The sequence below is a fragment of the Rosa chinensis genome, chromosome 6, assembly GCF_002994745.2.
Source record: "Rosa chinensis cultivar Old Blush chromosome 6, RchiOBHm-V2, whole genome shotgun sequence".
Lineage (NCBI taxonomy): Eukaryota > Viridiplantae > Streptophyta > Magnoliopsida > Rosales > Rosaceae > Rosa > Rosa chinensis.
Window position 1 is genome coordinate 41,597,756 of NC_037093.1, and position 19,544 is coordinate 41,617,299.

At 38.9% G+C, this 19,544-nt stretch overlaps 3 protein-coding genes across 4 annotated transcripts; 1 reads left to right on the plus strand and 2 right to left on the minus strand.

Annotated features, from left to right (window-relative positions):
- The first annotated feature begins 3,624 nt into the window (after nucleotides 1-3,624).
- On the plus strand, nucleotides 3,625-6,095 carry LOC112170551 (trafficking protein particle complex subunit 2-like protein). Its single transcript, XM_024307882.2, has 5 exons — nucleotides 3,625-3,788; nucleotides 3,888-3,984; nucleotides 4,244-4,322; nucleotides 4,411-4,492; nucleotides 5,615-6,095. The coding sequence occupies exons 1-5, from the start codon at nucleotides 3,756-3,758 to the stop codon at nucleotides 5,753-5,755; spliced, it is 432 nt and encodes a 143-aa protein (XP_024163650.1). The 5' UTR covers nucleotides 3,625-3,755; the 3' UTR covers nucleotides 5,756-6,095.
- Nucleotides 6,096-6,415: 320 nt separating this feature from the next.
- LOC112170550 (probable 26S proteasome non-ATPase regulatory subunit 3) lies at nucleotides 6,416-10,285 on the minus strand. 2 transcript variants are annotated; one of them, XM_024307881.2, is made up of 9 exons: nucleotides 10,156-10,285; nucleotides 9,961-10,054; nucleotides 9,608-9,798; nucleotides 9,378-9,515; nucleotides 9,143-9,279; nucleotides 8,966-9,020; nucleotides 8,775-8,885; nucleotides 7,597-7,836; nucleotides 6,416-7,270 (listed from the first exon to the last, which is right to left on the minus strand). In XM_024307881.2, exons 2-9 carry the CDS (start codon nucleotides 10,037-10,039, stop codon nucleotides 6,758-6,760), a joined length of 1,464 nt encoding a protein of 487 aa, XP_024163649.1. In that variant the 5' UTR covers nucleotides 10,040-10,054; nucleotides 10,156-10,285; the 3' UTR covers nucleotides 6,416-6,757. The 2 variants fall into 2 exon arrangements, with proteins under 2 accessions (XP_024163649.1, XP_024163648.2); XM_024307880.2 differs by having other exon boundaries at nucleotides 9,961-10,049; nucleotides 10,156-10,283.
- Nucleotides 10,286-12,127: 1,842 nt separating this feature from the next.
- On the minus strand, nucleotides 12,128-15,140 carry LOC112169334 (monooxygenase 2). Its single transcript, XM_024306351.2, has 6 exons — nucleotides 14,915-15,140; nucleotides 14,637-14,783; nucleotides 14,355-14,423; nucleotides 13,893-14,058; nucleotides 13,319-13,547; nucleotides 12,128-13,035 (listed from the first exon to the last, which is right to left on the minus strand). Exons 1-6 carry the CDS (start codon nucleotides 14,986-14,988, stop codon nucleotides 12,482-12,484), a joined length of 1,239 nt encoding a protein of 412 aa, XP_024162119.1. The 5' UTR covers nucleotides 14,989-15,140; the 3' UTR covers nucleotides 12,128-12,481.
- Nucleotides 15,141-19,544: the final 4,404 nt, after the last annotated feature.

The following is a 19,544-nucleotide window of genomic DNA, read 5'->3' on the forward strand; positions in this document are numbered from 1 at the left end:
CAAAGAGCTCCATAGAGCAATTGGAATCTCAGATCCATGAGCTTCAAATCTGCACACTCTCCATCTCCACCAAGCAAACTGAGCTCCAGACCTCAGTCTCATCTCCACAAGCTCATTGCCCTCGAGAACCTCCTCGTCTTCCACGGCCGCGCCGGCAATGAGAACGCCGTCGATTGGCTCACCACCACCGAGCGCGACTTCGACTACCTTGACATCCCCCTTCGCCGACCTAGTTAAGATCGTTGCCACTCGCTTGCGTGGCGATGCGAGCCCCTGGATGTGCTGGTATGAGTCTCGGTACCTGGGGAGTGCGCCGTGGTCGATTTTCAGGTATGAGTTTCTGAGGTTTTTCCGGCCGGAGACGCTCATCGCCCCCATGTATAATTTGGAGCAGAAGAGGTCGGTGAAGGAGTATGAGGTGGAGTTTCTGAGGTTGGCTGCCGGAGGTGGAGATCTCAAAGCCGTGGTTGAACAATACACACACAGAGAGAGAGAGAGAGAGAGAGAGAGAGAGAGAGAGAGAGAGGACAATACTGTCAAACACTATTGGATTGGGTAAATGGGGTTAAAAAAACTCTTATGGCACGTTTACTTACTTGAAATGAAAAATAATCATGAATCGGAGACAAGTGGAATGAGAAAAGAAAGGAATCGATATTGATTCCGGAGGATTGATTCCTAAACTCATCTCCCCCCTTCGTAATCAAATTTCTGAATATTCAGGAATCGATTCCTGATAAATAGGTGGGACCTACACCCATTCCGATTCCTTCATGTATTAGTAAACACAGGAGTGTTTTCACTCCGTAATCATTCCATTCCATTCCAAGTAAGTAAACGTGCCCTTAGTGGAGTAAGTGGATAATTTTTAGACTAAAATTGGGTAAGTGGTCACGGCCCCAAATAATAATAACCACAACCCACTTTTTACTCTCACTATCTTTTCTATGTAATAGCAGCTTTCTTTTTTATTTCTGAAAAAATAAAATAAAAAATATTTGCACATGCAAAACATGTGTGGAGAATGACTAGTATTTATCATATGAGGTTAGACAGATGAAAATTAGGACGTTGGATTTTCCAGTTGTGAGTTTAGCGATTTCTCAATAGAAGCATAGTAAGGGCATATGTAATCTATGTTTACTTTCAACTTTTATGTCAGTTGTAGATTTTGCATTTTTTTTGTAGTGCTTATATAGGTTGGTGAGATTGTTTAGATAGTGACCCATCTCTGCTGCGCCTATAAGAGCAAGTCCACTGGTTACTCTTTAACCGGGAAAAGAATGGATTTGCTGAGGTGGTGACCGAGCAAGAAAAAAAACCATCTTCCACCAACAGAAGCTTGACCGGGCAAAGTCAGAACTTTCATGACTTCAGTCAAGAAAAAGGGCAAGAGGATGACATTTTCCTTGCCCAGCCAAGGCCTGTGCCAGCTTGGCCCACACCCAAACGTGGGTGATGTCTGCGGAGAGAGAAGAGGTGAGGCGACCTTGGGGGCAGCAACATCGTGGAACTGAAGCAGCAATAGCAAGCAGACCCGCCTGGGTTGCTTCGATCTTGGCCTGGGGCAGCGTCTGGGCGGGCTGACGCCACGGAGCGGCAGGACGAGGTGAGGCGACCTCGAGGGGGCCGAGTCCTTGGCCGGAGGACGGAGAAAAATCCGGGTCGGGTCGGACGAAACCCGCCAGGTCTGGTGCAGCCGCGAGAGAGAGAACCGGAGGGGGGAAAATGCAAAAAAGAAAAATTTTCGTCCTTTGAAACAAAATAGAATGTTTTTTTTTTTTGCTATTTATAGAAAATTTTCAGATTTCAAAAATTCATAATAAATTCATACGAACTCCGAATATTGCGTTTCATGTATGTACGAGATCGTATCGACGAGCTCTACAACTTTTATGAAGGAAGGTTTCCCAAATTCCTAACGTATAAAAAGTCAATTTTCACGACCCCCAAAATAACGTAAAAGTGGATGAACAGTAAAAGTGGATGAACAGTTTTGACCGGTCAAGAAAAAAAACGGGTGTAAACCCATGTCCAGTAGCAGTGAACCGTATCTTGACTGGTCGAATTCTTGACTTCTCAACCTTGACATTTCTTGACTACGGATGAACTTGCTCTAAGAAGATAAATGAACATTGCTCATATTTATTGAATCTAACATATTCCACCAAAAGAAATGGCAATATACTTACGTTAATCAAAACATCTCAATATTTTAAGATTATCACACATCAACCCCTAAGTAATAATCATTGTCCCTTCCATCGTTACTATTATCGATAAATCATGCCACTGATCAGTGGCCATATAAAGATTTGACTGATGTCAACCAAATGGGCCACTGGCCACTGACCACTCAACAAGTCTGTTTAACACCTTTTTTTTAATTTTTTTTTAAGGAGGTCTGTTTAACACCCTGCAACACTATAAAACAAAAAAGAAAAATTAGAGAAAAAACTTCAACTATTAAAAGGTAGCTCATTCAACAATGCAAAGAGACATTGGTCGTGCTTATGATGACATTATCTTCTATCTTCAACAGATGCAAGATTCATATTTTACTCATGCTTATCGTCAAGTCAATGTTGTGGCTCATACTTTAGCTAGTTTTGCTTATTCATCTTCTAGTTCTTTATTTTGGGGCTCAGAGCCTCCTTCCTGTATTATTGATGTACCCTCAAAGGAGTTTTCCTCCTAATTTAATTTGAGTTGACGACAGTTTCTAAAAAAAAAGCAAAAAAACAAAAAAAAACGATGCAAAGAGACATTATCAGATGAGAAAAATAAAAAAATAAAAAAAAAACAAAAAAAAATCACCCGTAGGGTATATATAAGGTGGAATAGATTTCAAGGACTCTATTAGAAGTTTTTTTTTTTTTTTTTTTTTTTTTGAGGAAGGGCCAGAAACGGCTACCCGTAGGCCATGATCATTAGTGAAACCATAGAATACATGGGGGGGGGGACATAGATAATACCAGGCGTCTAAAGTAAGAATATGTATTTTAAACTGCACCAATTAGCGAATAGTGCACTTTTGGCTACTCTATTCGCTTTTCAAGAATGGTGACATACCGGAAATAGTACCGGAAAGAATGGTGACATACCATAGAATACATGTGGGGGGACATAGTGCCTAAACCCCAAATAACGATAAGCATCAAGAGAATCACCCGAGATAATACCAGGCGTCTCAAGTAAGAATATGTATTCTAAACTGCACCAATTAGCGAAGAGTGCACTTTTGGCTACTCTATTCGCTTTTCAAGAATGGTGACATACCGGAAAATAAAAGCTTTCTTGAAGCCATATTTTACTAATAAAATCATCTTTCTCACTATGTTGCCACCGGAAAATAAATCTGGGGACACTTAGTTTCATCCTGACACTAGGAGGTTGCGACCACTTAACAAAGCGAAGAACTCGCTACCTACCTGGGGCAGACAAGGAACGCAAGATGCGCAGATCTGGACAAAACCCACCTCGTCCTACCATGTGTTAGAAGTTTAGAACCAAAGAATATTGTTTTTTTAAAAATAAAAAATAAAACATAAATAAACCAAAGAAAAAAAATTTGAGAGAAAGTAAGATGTCCAATGTCCATAATTCATGAACGTAAAAAGCAAGGGTGGATTTACATGGGTCTACCCCAATAGGCCATTACCCGTAATAAGACTCAACGACGTCGTAGCTGGGACACGTCCATCGCCCCATTGAGCAAGCAAACAGAAACTGAGATTGAGCCTGAGCCGGAGAAGATGATCGTCTGCGTCGCCGTCGTCGGGCATCAGGTGCGCCCTCAAACCCTACCCTAACAAAGATCATCGAAATGAACCAAAAGAAAACACTAACGTATTTGTTTGTGTGAAAATTCTGATCCGGGAGAGCAGAACAACCCTCTTTACATCCAAAGCTTCACTGATGCCGATGACGCCCTCAAGCTCCACCACATCGTCCACTGCTCCCTCGACGTCGTCGACGAGCGAGGTAAATTTACCGATCTGGGTTTCTCTTTACTTTTTCATATACCGCATCCATTGCTGCTCCCCAGCAAGGTTTTACTTGGAAGCCCTTTTTTTTTTCTTTGAAGAATTTAGACTTGGAGTTACAAATGCAATTCTGGGTTCTGTTCATTTGGTCTTAATTGGGTATTGTTGGGGATACATTTGGATCATATTTGAATTGAATTTGTGTATTTCAGTGTGAATTTATATGGGTTTATGTGTGTGTGTGTGGGGTTTTGTAGTGAACAATCCGAAGAAGTCCGGACCGACGCTGAATGAGACATTCTTGGGTCTGCTTTATCCAACCGAGAATTACAAAGTGTGAGTGGTTTTGCCGCTTCTCTTGTGTATGGTTGTCACGAGGGTATTGCATTGTGTTGTTCTTATGTGGCGGTGATATTGTGTGCAGGTATGGCTATTTGACAAACACAAAGGTGAAGTTTATCTTGGTGACTACTGATCTCGATGTTAAAGATGCAGATGTCAGAAATGTGAGTTGTTTTGCTCTTCATTTGATGTTATCGTTACTAAAGAATTCAGTGTGTGAAAATGTAAACTGATGCGGCATTAACTCTGCAATTTTTCATCAATCTGAATATGAATTCATATTTCTTCTCATGCTTAATGATGATGAAAGATTACGTAACTCTGAGTTGATCATCAAATTCGTTCTTATATTTTGACCGTCGTTCTGAAACAAGATTTCATTTTTCTGGGAAATGACCTAAGGTTTATACTTTATAGGAAACAGTGGAACTCCTGCAAGTCGTTGGGTGTAACTGAGTAGGATTATTTTTACGTTTTGCACAGTAGGGTGTTCTTGTTATCTGAATGTTGAATGGATATTATAGATTCCATTTTCTCTTTTTTATCTGGTGATGTGAGAAGGAATTTGGTACTATCATGCTTAGCATTAGAGTGCATAGCTTTTACATTCAAGTAGGTACACAAGGGTTGGCTATTAGATTATTTGAATAGAGGTAAACCAGTTCAGTTGAGGATGCAACTACAAGGCATGGTAGCCTAGTCAAGTTTGCAACCTCTTTCATTACCTGACTTTTATGGGCACCCAGGTGAACTTGGTTATTTTTTTCAGATTTGCTTCCTCAAGTGAGACTGTGAGAGGATGCCATCGGTAGCTGTGACCCGGAGTTTATGTACATTAAAAACTGATAACTGTCTCAACTGTATTTTGGTTTTAAGGGATCAAAAGTCCTCTTGATCCACCTTATTTCTTTGTCACCTTTGAATGAGTTGTGAGATGTTCTATTGTGGCTTCACTAGAAATACAAATGTTACCAGTTACATGGGTTTACCAAATAATAGTATGTTTGCTTTCTTGTGATCACTTACTTTAAAACTATGGACAGTTGTGATGTTTTTTCTTTCTTCTTCTTTTTTGATAAAGTGATGTTATATCTTTGGCTCACCTTTTTGTTTGTGTATCGAGTTTGCTTCCCTGATCTTCCACTTTAATAGTATAGGTGTTCACTAGTCCTTTTAGTGCTACTCATTTCATCTTTAGTCACTATAATCTCTCTATGCAACAAAGCTCAGAATATTTTCTGTTTAAGCTAATTATGTCCTTCCTGACTTGTTGATTCATGGTATAGTTTTTCAGGCGATTCCATGCTGGGTATGTGGATGCAATTTCAAACCCATTTCATGAGCCAGGGAAAAAGATAACCTCAAAAACCTTTGCTGAAAAGGTGAGCACCATTGTCAAGTCATTCGGGTTCAGTTCAACTGGGTGAATGATTCCTCTGGACTATAAACAAAACTTTCCCGAATTACTTTTCATCGAGGAACTCATTCTCTTGCCACACCCTACTTGGTGGAACTGCATGAGCTCGTCTACTTTGTATCTCAACATAAACAGATTTTGTATCACTTCAGTTGTAGATCAAACCAATTTTTCTGATTTTTTTCATCCAATCCAGGAGATCATGCTTCTCTAATAGTGTAAAGATATGAGCAGGACATGATATGAATTCTGATTATTCAAGGGAGTTGTTTTTCTTTGCTGTGTGTATAAGGTAACACTAGATATTGTGTCTCCAACCAGTAACAAGTTTGCAAATCAGAATGCTTAGAGATGTCTTGCTGTGATTATGGTCGGTCCTCTGATTATGGATTCTGAGTTGTGAATTCGAGTTTTACGTTACACACTTGTGAATTTGAATGCTTATCCATAACCATGCAAAAACTATCATCCACAAACGGGAGAAAATATGTTTCAAACAGCAGCAGTCTTATTCCCCTTGAACTAATGATCAAAAATAAAAGCATCCCACTGATTGCCAGAGAATTCTTGGCATGACTGAAACAATCATACTAGCAATATGCTGGTCTGTTGAGTTTTATTTCCTGTTATTAACATAACAATGAACTAGACAAGGGAATGACAGTGCTACTAAGGTAACCAGTAACAAGTTCATTGATTGGACTTTGGACAAGTCGCTGAAAAATATTCAATTTTTTTCTGTCATAATTAAGGGAAAGAAAGAAACAAGCAGCCTCAAAATATGATTGAAAGAGTGACAACTCAGGCGGCTTTAACAGAATAATCCTACAACACAAATGGAATCACATACTATCACAAGTAAAGCAGACACCATAAAACTGAAAATATTCTAGCTGGGCAGTCCACTGTAACATGCAATGCAAATAGGTCAATGAGACACCCATTAATCTGAAAATTTTCTGGCTGGGCATTGCAATGTAACATCCGGATGTCTTCTCCAATTTTAATTGATTCAAAATTCGTCATCATCCTCCTCAGCTATATGCTTTGCAAGCTCTTGCTCCTGCTGCTGTCTCTCCCTCCTTTTCTCAGCACTTTCTTTCTCCTTGTGAGAATTTGGTGGAAACCTTAGTGCTCGCACTGCATCATTGTGCAAATTGAGGCAGAAAGCAATCCTTGTATCAAATGCAGCTTGGGGCTCATTTGTAGAGTAGATATCTCCAGTTTCCTTTGACACCATATATCCATTTGCATGATCCAGAGTGGCATCAATTGCACCATCTCGGATTGCCTTGGCCACAATACTTTCAGCATCAGCAACAGGGTTGGGGGAGTCCAATCTCAGCTTTTTGGCAACATCAGCCAGAGAAATTCGAGAATACGAGATGCTAATGTTACGCAACCCTGTTCTTATAACATTATGTCGCAGCCTCACAATCAAATTGTGGGTTCCGTCTGAGCTAAACACATTCGAGAACTTGTCAGCTATAGTTCTGAATAGTTCCAAGTCACCAATCCTCACAGCCTGCAAAACAAAACTTTCTAAATAAAACCACCAGTAGGAAGGCTACTTGATAAGTTGATACCTAAGAGGCCAAATTTCAGGAATGAAGGATTGAATCCCAACATCATCCTTAGTATTATATACTACATTACTATATCAACTATTTCAGTAGAAAATGACCAGATGATTCTCAAAAGTAAATAAGAAAACATCCACAAAGTTAAGTGACTGAAATTTTGCTTTTATATCAGAAATAGGCATTAAAAAAACCATCATTTGTCAAACTTGTCCTAACTTCGTACTAGGCACTCGAGTAAAGGGATAAAGATCGAAAATGGAAGACTCACATTTGTTAGTTCAAAATATGGCCTCAAAGCCTTCTCCATTCCTTTTTGCATAAACACAGTCCTCTCAGGGATTTCTCCAAGCAACAAGCGTACAATAACTGCCCACTTGTTACATTGAATTCGAAAGCCAAGGGCAGCTACAGGGGCCTTCCTAGCAGCTTGAAGAAGGGACTCCTTTGCATCAGTATACTCCAACTGAATGGTTCTGATCTTTCCCAGATAAAAGAGATACCGACAAAACTGCAAGAGCAATAATCAAACATCAGTTCATGCATCTTACTAAGTCGGCCCATGCATCTCATAATTCCAAGAAGGTGACAATCACTGAGGAAAGAGATGTTTTTCCCGTCATGAAGTTTTCTACTACAAGGTTTATGATCAGGCTCATACAGTGTTGTGCCTATGGGACAGCCTGGTGGTAAATCCAATTACTTACAGAGAGACCATCCAACCATCCAGTTTGAAACAGGGATGTATGTTTAAGAAATTCCAAGAAAAAAATGAGACAAGGACAAAATAGTATAATTTTCTCTTACTTCTACTAAATTTCATCAACAAAAAAAGAAAGAGAGAGAAAAGAAATATCTGAAATATAGACTGGAACATCGTACAGTGTAATTGATTCCAAAGAGAATAGAAATTTTAACCTAAGAACCTAATAGAGATGAATTTCATTAATGTGAGCACGCGATTGACAGTTGAACAAAGAAAAAGCACAATACGTCTTCACATATGCATGTGCATGTGTGCATTTGTGTGCTTAAGAAACTGAAATATTACATTAAAACTATAGACATGCATGTCATTACAATATGACTATCTATATATGTTAGCATGTCACCACAATGCAACTTTATAACTATATATGTATGCATGTATGTATAAGAAGCTGAAAATATTACATTAACTACACAGAAGGTTACAACTGCAACAGAGTTACAGAGGTGAACAAAGAAGCAATAAAATCATCTCAAGAAACAGCAGACATCTCATGGCATGTCTCATACCTATGCAATATCATCTCACTTGTTACAGTATAGGGTTTAAGACTGTTATACATATGCAAACATACAAATTAGCTATCAACAAAGGCACAAACTATGTCCACATTCATAATGGTGATGACCATAACCATAAGTACCGGGATGATAGTAAATAAGTCAAATATTGAGAATGACCTGCTGGTTTGAATGAGCCTCAAATCGGGGAGCCTTGGACCTCAGTTTCTCTGCCTGATCATATAGGTTATATGACAGGTAATTGCGAAGCAGAAGGTTCAGAAGTGTCTCCTGCATCACATTGTACATATAAGAAACCGCAAAGCATATATTTACTATTGAGATTACAATAATTTTGGCCTCAGTTATACCTGACCCAGCTCATCACGGCGCAAAGTTGCAATCCGGTGAAGATTAAGAAGGTTCCTGTTAACGTAAGAGTAGCCAGTAATCAAGTGCATAAGTAACTAAAAAAAACCATTGAATTAGACCTTGTTCTTAACATTGAGACATTTGTACATAAAAAAGAATCATAAGATACAACTCACCCTCTAATTTCTGCGAGATCACCGGTATATTCATAGCTAAGAGAGTAATAGAAGTAAAGCCTTGATGCCAGGACATCAATAGTTCTCCTATTCATGTTCTTTAGTCGAGCAATGCCAGCTGTGGCACAAGCTTTAGCCTACAAGACCACAACCCAAATGTTATTACAAACACAAATGCTCCCAGTTTCTTTTTAAACTACAAGACCCACACGTAACGATGACTATATTCACTCACCTCACTGTATTTTTTCTGATCAATCAGAAAAATCAGCACCAGCAAGTAGCAGTAAATCTCTAGCTCAGGCGAGGCATGTTTCTTGGGAGCTTGAGTTGCGGAAGTTGCAGTATCAACATCCATGTCATGTTCATCGTCCTGCGTAACCAATGTTTCACAATCACAGACCTCCAAACATAATCAATACTGAAAATACAACTTCAAATCCGAAATCACTGATTGAAAATCACCTTTGGAAGGTAGGAGGACAACCGGGTGTGAGCCTCAGATCCCGGCGAAAAGGCGAAACTGAGAAAAGCCGAGAGCACAGAAACACTCAGCTTCCGCCTCTTCGCCATCGTCAGCCTAACGGCGCGGACAACTCGCCTGACCTCCTTGGAGTACGCAGCGGTCTCAAGAAGCGAAGCAATCTCCTTCAAATCTATCAAAATTACGCAGAAAAAACCAGTACAGATTCAAAATCCAAACTCAAATCCAACAAATCTGAAACAAACCGAAACGCCCAATTCACAAAGCACCGCCTAACTCAGTCAAACTCCAAAACAATGCGAAAAAATTAGGGTTTTAATCGGCGAGAACTTACAGTGGAGAGTTGTGGGAGTAGTAGAAGAGACTGAATTGGAAGGGGCCGGGACCTCTTTCATCTCCACGTCTTGAGTCATCTTGTAGCGACTGTTCTGTTCGCCGAGATTGAACAGGAACAAGAAATTGAATTAGATACTGAAGGAAGATGAATCCGAAGCGATGATTGGAATTGGATTTGATAAGACGGATTTACCTGGAATTTAGAGGCCGCAGTGATCGGAGTCGATTAGGGTTTAGCCTCCTCTGCAAGTCTGAAGAGGGGAGATAAAGAGCGAGAAGAAGAGGTAGAGTGAGTGAGACGAAAAGCCTAAAATATGGTGTTCTTCTAAAAAGGTAATTCATTTACCTTTTCTTTTTTAACAAAGTAAAAAGCTTGTAAAACGTAACACTTGTGATGGGTAAATAATTGTCCGGTTAATTTTCTTCGGTGACTTACCGTGCTATGAAAAATTATTATATAATTCTGAATTATAGAATAATTACTCCCGGATCATCTAGACTAAATCTATCAGACCCAAAAAAAAATAAAAAATCTAGACTAAATCTCGAAACAACGATGTCGAGACCAAGAGATAACTCATACCTAAAGCATTGTGTCGAAAACATGTTTAAACTTCACATTGTTGAATCATCATTTTATAACAGTCACTCAGTTAGGGTTAGAGTCAAAAAATTGTTCAACGATAATATTAAACCAACCATATAACTTATAAGTAATCAGGTCACTACCTGACCATCTCCTCTTCCCTTGTAGGATGGTGTTAGCATTGGGTCAGTTGCTGATGTTAGGCTTGGGGACTCCAATTTGGTGGATGACCAGGTCTTTGCGGCGATTGGGTCTCGCTGCAGGCCTGCAGATCTTTGTTGCGGGAGCATGTCGTTTTTCGGAAGAAGAGCGTCGTTTTTTGGTTTCATGGTGGATTAGGGGAGGCTACTGCTCTTTTTTTATTTTTATTTTTTATTTTTTTATAGCAAACCTCGACAAAACGAGGATAATTTATTGAATGAAAAAGTAAAAAGAGTACATCAAAATAGGCAAGGGGAAGACAACAACCTTACCTCTCGAAAGATTGAAGAGACATGCCTCTTCAAGAACAACTAAAGAACTACTAGCCTAGATCTTGATCGGGTTGTGGGTGCGTTTGGATCCAACGTCAATAGTGGGGGCCTCGACGACTGTTGGCGGTGTCATGACAACCTCGATTTGGTGGTAGCGTAGGTTCCTCCTAGTGCACGAAGTTGTGTTCTGATGGTTGGCGTGGCGGCAGTCTTGTGGCTGCAATGTGTTAGTGCATGAATCTCGATGGGTTAAGAATGAATGAGTGTAGCTTAAGATTGCCTCTGCTTTGGAATCCTTTCGCTGAGATCTGTTAACAAAGAAGAATCGTCAAGAGAAAGTCCGGAGTGTTCCGGACTTCACTCCTCTGATGCCTAAGTTAGGAATGGGCAAAGTGGAAGCTAATATGAGGTGAGTAGAAATGGAGCAAATGAAGTTACCTCGAGCGTGGGGTGAGACCCCATTTATATAGGTGTTAGGGTGCATGCGTTGGGGTCCATGTCAGCTGTCAGTTTTGCGAGATCGCGTCCGTTCATGTGTCTAGACGCACATTCTCTTTGACTGGTTAGTGACCATACGAGCACAACAAGAAACTCAGCAAGTGGGACCGCCAACACAATGAGTGTGGCTCATGTCTGGGGGCTGCCTTGCAGTGGTGGTGGTCATGTTGGGGAGGTCGACAATGATGATGGTGGCTGTGCTAGAGGCTGCTTTGGGCTAGAGCAGGTGGTTTCTACATGGGCCTGTTGGACTAGGGTTTTCCCCAAGTTCATGGGGTGGAGTTTGGGCTTGGGTTCCTTTCTTGGGGCTTGGGCTTCTATCTTAGTTTTTTTTTTTTTTTTGGGTAGAATTCCTTCTCTTTTTGGAAAGGAATTCGAAAGTTCTCAAGTTTGAGATATGCCACCAAAAGTACCATCAATATATGTGCACTTTGAATAAGTGTAGGGTAATTTTGGATGTGCTTCATTGCTTGCTAAAAATGTTGATTGCTTAGGCAACAAATATTTTGACGACTCTACTGAGCGGGTCGTAATGTGTAATTTCACTAATCTATAAAAGAGTTCACATATTTTCTCAAAAAAAAAAAAAAAAAATTGTAAAACACATGTATGCTTGGCCACTACCCCAAGTAGGCAATTTTTAATATTGAGAAACTGAAACAAAAAAATAAAATAAAATAAAAATAAAAACACTCAGGTAAGTCGCAAGTCCGCCTCATTCTAAGGTGGCTCTGGGCTTTGGCCCTGTATCCTGGATACATTTGGAAGTACTCTTTATTAATTGTCAAACCCATACCGGAAAAACTCATCGTACTTCACTAAAGTCACTACCACTTAACCACACTACAATACCCATTTACCTAAGATCCCAAATAAGGATTGGGAGATGGGATTTATATTACCCTCTTTGCCATGCCTCGAGTAAACTTTCATAGGTCATTGCCGCTTAATAATGTCGTCTATCAGATGCTGCTGAGCTTTCCACAATCAAAATCGGCCTTCTGTAGCAGCCACCTAGCTAGAATTGGAACCAAATATTTGTTCAAGGTAGACATCATTTTACCTTCACTCCCTTGCATTAAAGCAACCATATAACCTGTACTAATCAGGTCAATGCCTCTCCATCTCCTCTCATTGGCAAACTTATTCAACCCCATCTCAATTTTCTTATATTCCTCCTTTCCTTGTTCACTTTTACCTTTCATTTCTTGCCTTGAGTTTTTCAGCAAGGCCTCACCAAGACATCTTGCCAACACAACACCGTCTTCTATTGCGGAGCAGCCTCCTTGGCCAAGGTCCGGGGTCATAGGATGGAGCGCATCTCCAGCTACACAAACATTGCCTTTGCTAATATTTCCCCAAAGAAGCTCCCATGGATGCCTAAATCTCAAAGGAGAGGAAACAAAAGCATCCAATTCAGTGTTTTTAATTACAGCTTTTATTTCATCAGGTATATTTCCCAGCTTGCTCAACATAAATTGCTTGATCTCAGCTGGGTTCTTCTCTAGCTCTTTCTCTACAAGAAATGAAAAGAACATAAGTGACATTTGGTTGAAAGCTAGTGAACAAGCATACTTTATCGAGTAAGACATTAGTATACAATTTTTCATTGTGCTATTTTTCTTGTGATTGAACGCTGAAAACCAATGCTGAAGCATTTGGAAAGAAAGGTATATGGTTGCATGTGCTACTTTTTTTGTTTTGTTTTGTTTTTTTGTTTTTTCCCTTTTTTTTCAGCATAACTATGTATAATACTTACTAGACTTCAAAATGCCCCAAAATTGGTGTGAAAAGCTCACCTTGGTTGGTTGGACTCCAAGTGAAGAACCAATAAACTGTTTTATCATCACAAGGGATGGCACCAGATCTAACACCATTGCCAAAGAACTGCATGAAGTTGGGATCAAACCCATGACTGTTCTTGTAGTTCGCACGACCTCGTATACCATGTCTCCCTGTAAAGGCCGGTGGCTTGAAGCCCAGCCATTTCGCCACCACAGAGTTCACTCCATCACACCCAACCAAGACCTAATCAAGCACATTAATGTTGATAAGCATTGGATCAAAATCTTAACTGCATTTAAAGGTGAGCTGTTCCTTTGTACCCTTTTTTTTTTTTAATTAAAAAGAAAAAAGAGGTACACCAAAGCAGGAGGGGCATAGACCTAATTAGAGGAGTATACCAAATACTGAAAGAGAGACATGTTTTAATAGTTGTAGCTAGCTAGATACTACGTACTCTTTGAATGTTTTAATAGTTGTAGCTAGCTAGATACTACGTACTGTTTGAATGATAGAAATTGAATCGGTATTAAAATTAGTTTTAGTTGCTTATGATGCAAATGAAATGTAATTAGTTAATACAAGACTAACCTTGGCCTTGAGGATGGTTCCATCAGCAAGATGCAGCAGCTTAAAGTAGCCTGATTCCTCAATGGAAACCACCTTGGAGGAGAACCTGATTGTGCCACTAGGAAGTTCATTTGCAAGGGCTTCCAACAACAACTTCCTCTGCACGCAACGAACTTCATGGTCTCCTCTGCACATCATGTAGTGTACAGTCGGGTTATCTGATTGAGCGTACTTGATTAATTGAATGTCAATGCAAGCAAACAAAATGATTTCCAGACGTACTAGTCTAATATTAGGCATAGCTGAATACTTTCTGCACTAATTAGAAACTATAATGATTGATTTGTTACTAAAGATTTTCTGTATCGGTCCGTTGGGGGTAGCAAAGTTTATATAAAAGTGAGATGCGGCAACCTGAAGAATACAGTAAGTCAGTGAAGAAGGTAGTTAAAGAGTGTTAGACTAGTCTAGTGGGACACTTACTGTTTTCCCTTGTCCTTCAGTGACATCTCAAACACTGGAAGCCCAGAAACTGTTGAGTAAGTAACATTCCTGGATTCATAAAACCACGTATGTCATATAGATCAACTGCAACTACTAGGAAGATAGAAAACTAGCCAAAAATATATTGCAGAAAGAGATAAACATTCAAAGATATGATAGCAATACTTGATTGTGTCACATCCTCCACTATCAACCACACACTGAAGAAAGTAGTATAAGCTTCTCAAATTAACAATTTGACAACATAATATGTTAAATTACCTACGAAGTGTCTCGTGTTGTCTCCTAAGAGATTCCCCAATTCCAATGGCATCCAAGGCCTTCCAGGCATTTGTCCATGTTGAGAATGCAAATCCAGTCGTCCTCAAACTCTCAGATGTTTCCAACACTAAGCTCCGAATTCCCAGCCTGCACCAAAACTTCAATTAATTTAGCCTTCCATAAGTATGAACAGAACTAGCTAGCTAGCATGTGCACAGATTCATGAACAAAACACTCTGTTTCTATGTAGGTGTGAGTTAGAGAGTGAGAGAGAGAACCTGTGAAGTCCTAAGGAAGTTGTAAGGCCAGCAATTCCAGCTCCAACAATCACAATTTCTTCTACTACTTCCATTGAAACTTGAATAAGCTGAGGCTTGTTTGGGTTTTCACTTTTCTGTGGAAACCGATCATAGAGCAAAGATATATATAACAACAATCACGAGATGGCGGCAATTGGATAGTGTAGATACAAGCAATTATGATGACGACTGGGATGACGAGCATACTACATTAACACTCATAGGTGACTACTAGAGCAACAACCAATGTTCATCTGAATTATGCCGCCGTTAATTTATTATTATTCTCTAGTGGTTAAGTTAAAGTTAATTGATCAGTTTAAGCTTAATTAAACCTTCATTATGGTACCAGATACCTTGTATTAGAAGAAGCCATTTATTATTTTATTTTTATTTGTTAGCAATAGCAGACATGTTTGAGTGCCAAGTATTTGTAGGACTCATAGGTACACAATAAACAAAGTCATTTTCCTCTTTGGCGTGAATGCATAGTCATTTTCTTGATTGGCAAACTTTACAGAAGATGCCAAGTTAACTTGGTCTTTTCTTTTCATTACTTTACTTCAGAAAAGAGTTTGTTCAATAATTTTAGTTGTTATGCGGTTTACTATTGATCTTTCCGGACACGCACATCCCTGGTGGTTCAACTATCAACATTCATACATATCAAGTTAGAGGATCTACTAAATGATGCATGTTTGGCCTAAACTGGTTTGAATTAGGTTTGATACTAATTAATGACAGAAAATAAGAACTCTTGGTGGAGTCCATGCACAACCAATTCCATGCATAAAAGAAAAGAAAAATTTTATCTTGACCAATCATGGTCGTGAAACTCGTGATAAGAGAGATAGACATATAGTTGTATAAAACTTGTCGAAATTTAATGTAAGTGTCGTAAGATATGGCGGAGGAAGTGCCACTTAACCAATAATATTCATACTATATATGAAAGTTACAAAAACTTATTGGAATTTAAGATTACTTTGAAATTTGGTGGAGAATGGAGTCTAAGGGGCTTACAAAATCAAGAATTCCAGAATTTTAAAGCATGAATCATTGCATATCTAAGATACCAATAGAAAGTAATGCAAGTGGTGCTGAGCTTCCCACAATCAAAATCAGCCTTTTTCAACAGCAACTTGGGGATTAAAGGCCCCAGAAATCTGTTCAACAAGGTCATCAACTTTCCTTCGCTCCCCTGCATAAAACCATACACATTAGCTGTCCCCAAAGAACCTCCCAAGGAGGTTTATATCTCAAGGGAGACGATATAAAAGCATCCATGCCGGCCAGTTCAGTGTTTTCTATAGTAGCCCTTACTTCATCAGGAATCTTTCCTCGCTTGCTCAACACAAATTGCCTCAATTGAGCTGGACTCTCTCCCAAACCTTTCTCTAAGACATGAGCAGTAAACAACAAATTTAAGGATCTATCTTAAGTTAGAAGTCTGACCTAACTGGTGTTATGTTACCTGTTAAAATTTGTCTCAAAAGAAGGAATCATAATGGAAGCAAAAGCCGGCCCCCAACCAAAAAAAATTGTGTGAAACTCTAATCTTGGCATGAAGGATCCCAAGTGAAGTACCGATAAACAGCTTTTTTGATCACAAGGGATGACACCAGATCTAACTCCATGCCTGAAGAACCGCATGGATATGGGATCAAATCCATGATTGCTCTTGAAGTTTGCCTGACCTCTAATAGCGGATTTCCCTGTAAAAGATAGCTGCTTGAAGATTAGTCATTTTGCAACCACAGAGTTGACTCCATCACACCCAACCAAGACCTATTGAATCACAGAATTGATACTTGATATGGTAATAGAATCCCACATTGGAAATCGTAGCCTTGCACATATAAGGTAATAACACTAGCATCCTGATCATCAAAACTTTTAACTTACAAAAAAACTCTACCTTTGTCTTTGAGGATGGTTCCATCAGCAAGATGCAGAAGCTTAAAGTAGCCTGATTCTTCGATTGAAACAAATTTTGATGAGAACCTGGTTGTGCCACTAGGAAGTTCATTTATTTGCAAGGGATTCCAACAACAGCTTCCTTTGCACACAACGAACTTCATGGTCTCCTCTGCAAATCTTGTAATGTTTACAGTCTTGATTGATTGAATGGTAATCTAGCAAACAATATGGATGCTTCCAATACCAGCTTAACAATAGGCATTACTAAATTAACTGCAAGAAATAGTTTCTATATTAAAATTATAAAATATTATAGACTCAGAGAAGCAAGAAAAATACAAACTACAGATGAACTTAAACTAGTCTAGCTAGTGATAAACTTACTTTTTTCCTTTGGCCTTAAATGACATTCCAAAAACTGGAAGCCCAGAAATGGTTGAGTAAGCAACACTCCTCTATTCAAAAGTCTGAACGACTCAAATTGGCATTTCGACAAGTAAAACAACATTCCATAGACGGTAGCAAGTGCTAAGCTAAGCTAGAGTAAGTGTGAGATGTGAAAAAGGAAAAAAAAAAAAAAAGGTGATACATTCCAGAGTTATAATTAGTTAATTATGTAAGATCAAATATGGACATAACACATATCATCATAAAGTAATTGATGATTAGCTTAATATCAATCCTAGTTTAACATGGATACAAACAGTAAATCAATACTAGTGACTTAATGAATAGTGTATCAATTCATTAAGGATAGTAATCTATTGCTTAGTCTACAAGGAAGGCTACAAGTTGTGATACATTAAGAATCTAACTAGGAAACCTAAACCGATATGGATAGCTTTAATGGGAAGCTTCTTGAGGTTTAAGTCACCTATATATACAGATGAATTGGTCCCTGATTACTACCGACGTTTTGCATATTGTTCTGTCCATTGAGAAGCAAGTTGGTAAGTAACAGAAGGCTATATTCAGTGTTCGTGTTTGCAGTTGCATAAGATGGAATCCATGCCAGTAATTGCTGAAGGTAAGCCTTAATCCCTTTTATGATTGTGTGCATATGTTGTGAGCATGTATATGGTTATTTTACAATTGGTATCAGAGCATAGGCTCACAAGTATCAAAATCGTTTTAGGGTTTTGCAAAACAAACACAAAAAAAAAAAAAAAAAAAAGGGGTTTTTGCTTTACGGACCAAGTCACTGATCAGGTAACTGACCATGTAACTGGTCATGTAACTGATCAAGGTAAGTTACTTAAGTCAATTGCTGCATCTGGTTAAATATCAAGTTCACGCTTCCGCTGTGATTTTTAGCAGCAAATTGGGGAAAAAGCAAAAAACAGGTTTTTTCTGTGAAATTGATTTCGATTCATAGCATGATAATTGAATTTTGATTGTGCTCAAGAACACTAGTTGCATTCCCGGCGTGCGTTAGGTTAGAGTAGATGGTGACCGGATGAAATTTACAATTTCTTGATTGTTCTGTGGTTTCTTGGAATCGAAACAATTTTGATTGTGCTTGAATATGCATGATGAATTGATTGATGATATGGTATTGTATCTGTGATTGTGTAAAAATTGCATGAAGAACAAAAATCTCCCAGATTTTGTTTACACATTATTAAAATTGACAGATACGAGAGCTTAATTTTCTTACAAGGATGAATCTGGGTAGAATATAAAGTTAAAAGCTCATGGGTTTTGTGGTTTTCTGTTGGCATAAGTGATTATGATGCACAAAGCATTCTTCATTGATGTTGGCAGAAAACGATGATCAGGTAACTGACCAAGTAACTGGTCAGGTCACTGACCATGTAACTGGCCAGGTCACTGACCATGTAACTGGCCAGGTCACTGACCATGTAACTGGCCAGGTCACTGACCATGTAACTGGCCAGGTCACTGACCATGTAACTGGCCAAGTCACTGACCAAGTAACTGGTCAGGTAACTAATCAAGTAACTGATCGAATAACAAAACTGAAATTGTGTTTTGTGTTTTAAAACTATGCTTCAGTTTTATCTTCCAAAGAAGTGGTCAAGTATGGTTTTAGAATACAAAACAGCAATATGCGTGCTTGATGAAAATAAATACGGATACTTAGAAATTTTTCTTCTGTCTAAAGATGTGGATAAATTTCTTTGGATAACTTGTTTTCATTGAACATGGTATATTGATAAAGAACTCCAGGATGTTATGCTTCTGCTCAAAAGTGTTGCTTAACATTATTTTTGGTTATGGACTGATATGAATGCAAGTATGGATTGTTTAGGTTTTCTGTATGTTCTTGTTTTGGTTGCTTAAAGCTAAATAAAACACAGAAAACTTAAAGTTATTTTCTTTACAAATTGAGAACTCACACGAATTTTTGTTTTGCTCCTTAGGTAACTCTTACATGAACTTGAACAGTGTCTTGATGCTAACTGGAACCAACTATAGAGCTTGGCTAGATTCTGTAGAGAACTATATGGGAATGCATGAGAACATAGACTATTGCTTCACTGAGGATAAACCTGAAGAGTTAACTGAAAAGAGCACTAAGAAGGAAACTGATCTTTACAAGAAGTGGCATAGATCCAATAGAATGGCTAAGAACCTCATTCGTACCTCTATGTCCAAGACTGTCAGAGGAAGTATAGAAGAACCTGAGCTAGCATCAGATTTTTTGGAACTCATAGGTGCTAAGTTT

Bases quoted from the DNA above. Each gene is read 5' to 3' on its own strand.
- LOC112170551 (XM_024307882.2), top strand. From the start codon at position 3,756: ATGATCGTCTGCGTCGCCGTCGTCGGGCATCAG. The intron at 3,789-3,887 runs GTGCGCCCTCAA...CCGGGAGAGCAG, and splicing joins TCGCCGTCGTCGGGCATCAG to AACAACCCTCTTTACATCCA. The intron at 4,493-5,614 runs GTGAGTTGTTTT...TTCATGGTATAG, and splicing joins AAGATGCAGATGTCAGAAAT to TTTTTCAGGCGATTCCATGC.
- LOC112170550 (XM_024307881.2), bottom strand. From the start codon at position 10,039: ATGACTCAAGACGTGGAGATGAAAGAGGTCCCGGCCCCTTCCAATTCA. The intron at 7,837-8,774 runs GTCATTCTCAAT...TTGCTCTTGCAG, and splicing joins AGGCTCATTCAAACCAGCAG to TTTTGTCGGTATCTCTTTTA. The intron at 7,271-7,596 runs GTGAGTCTTCCA...TTTGTTTTGCAG, and splicing joins CATATTTTGAACTAACAAAT to GCTGTGAGGATTGGTGACTT.
- LOC112169334 (XM_024306351.2), bottom strand. From the start codon at position 14,988: ATGGAAGTAGTAGAAGAAATTGTGATTGTTGGAGCTGGAATTGCTGGC. The intron at 14,784-14,914 runs GTTCTCTCTCTC...GTTTTGGTGCAG, and splicing joins ACTTCCTTAGGACTTCACAG to GCTGGGAATTCGGAGCTTAG. The intron at 14,059-14,354 runs GTAAGTGTCCCA...CATGATGTGCAG, and splicing joins CTGAAGGACAAGGGAAAACA to AGGAGACCATGAAGTTCGTT.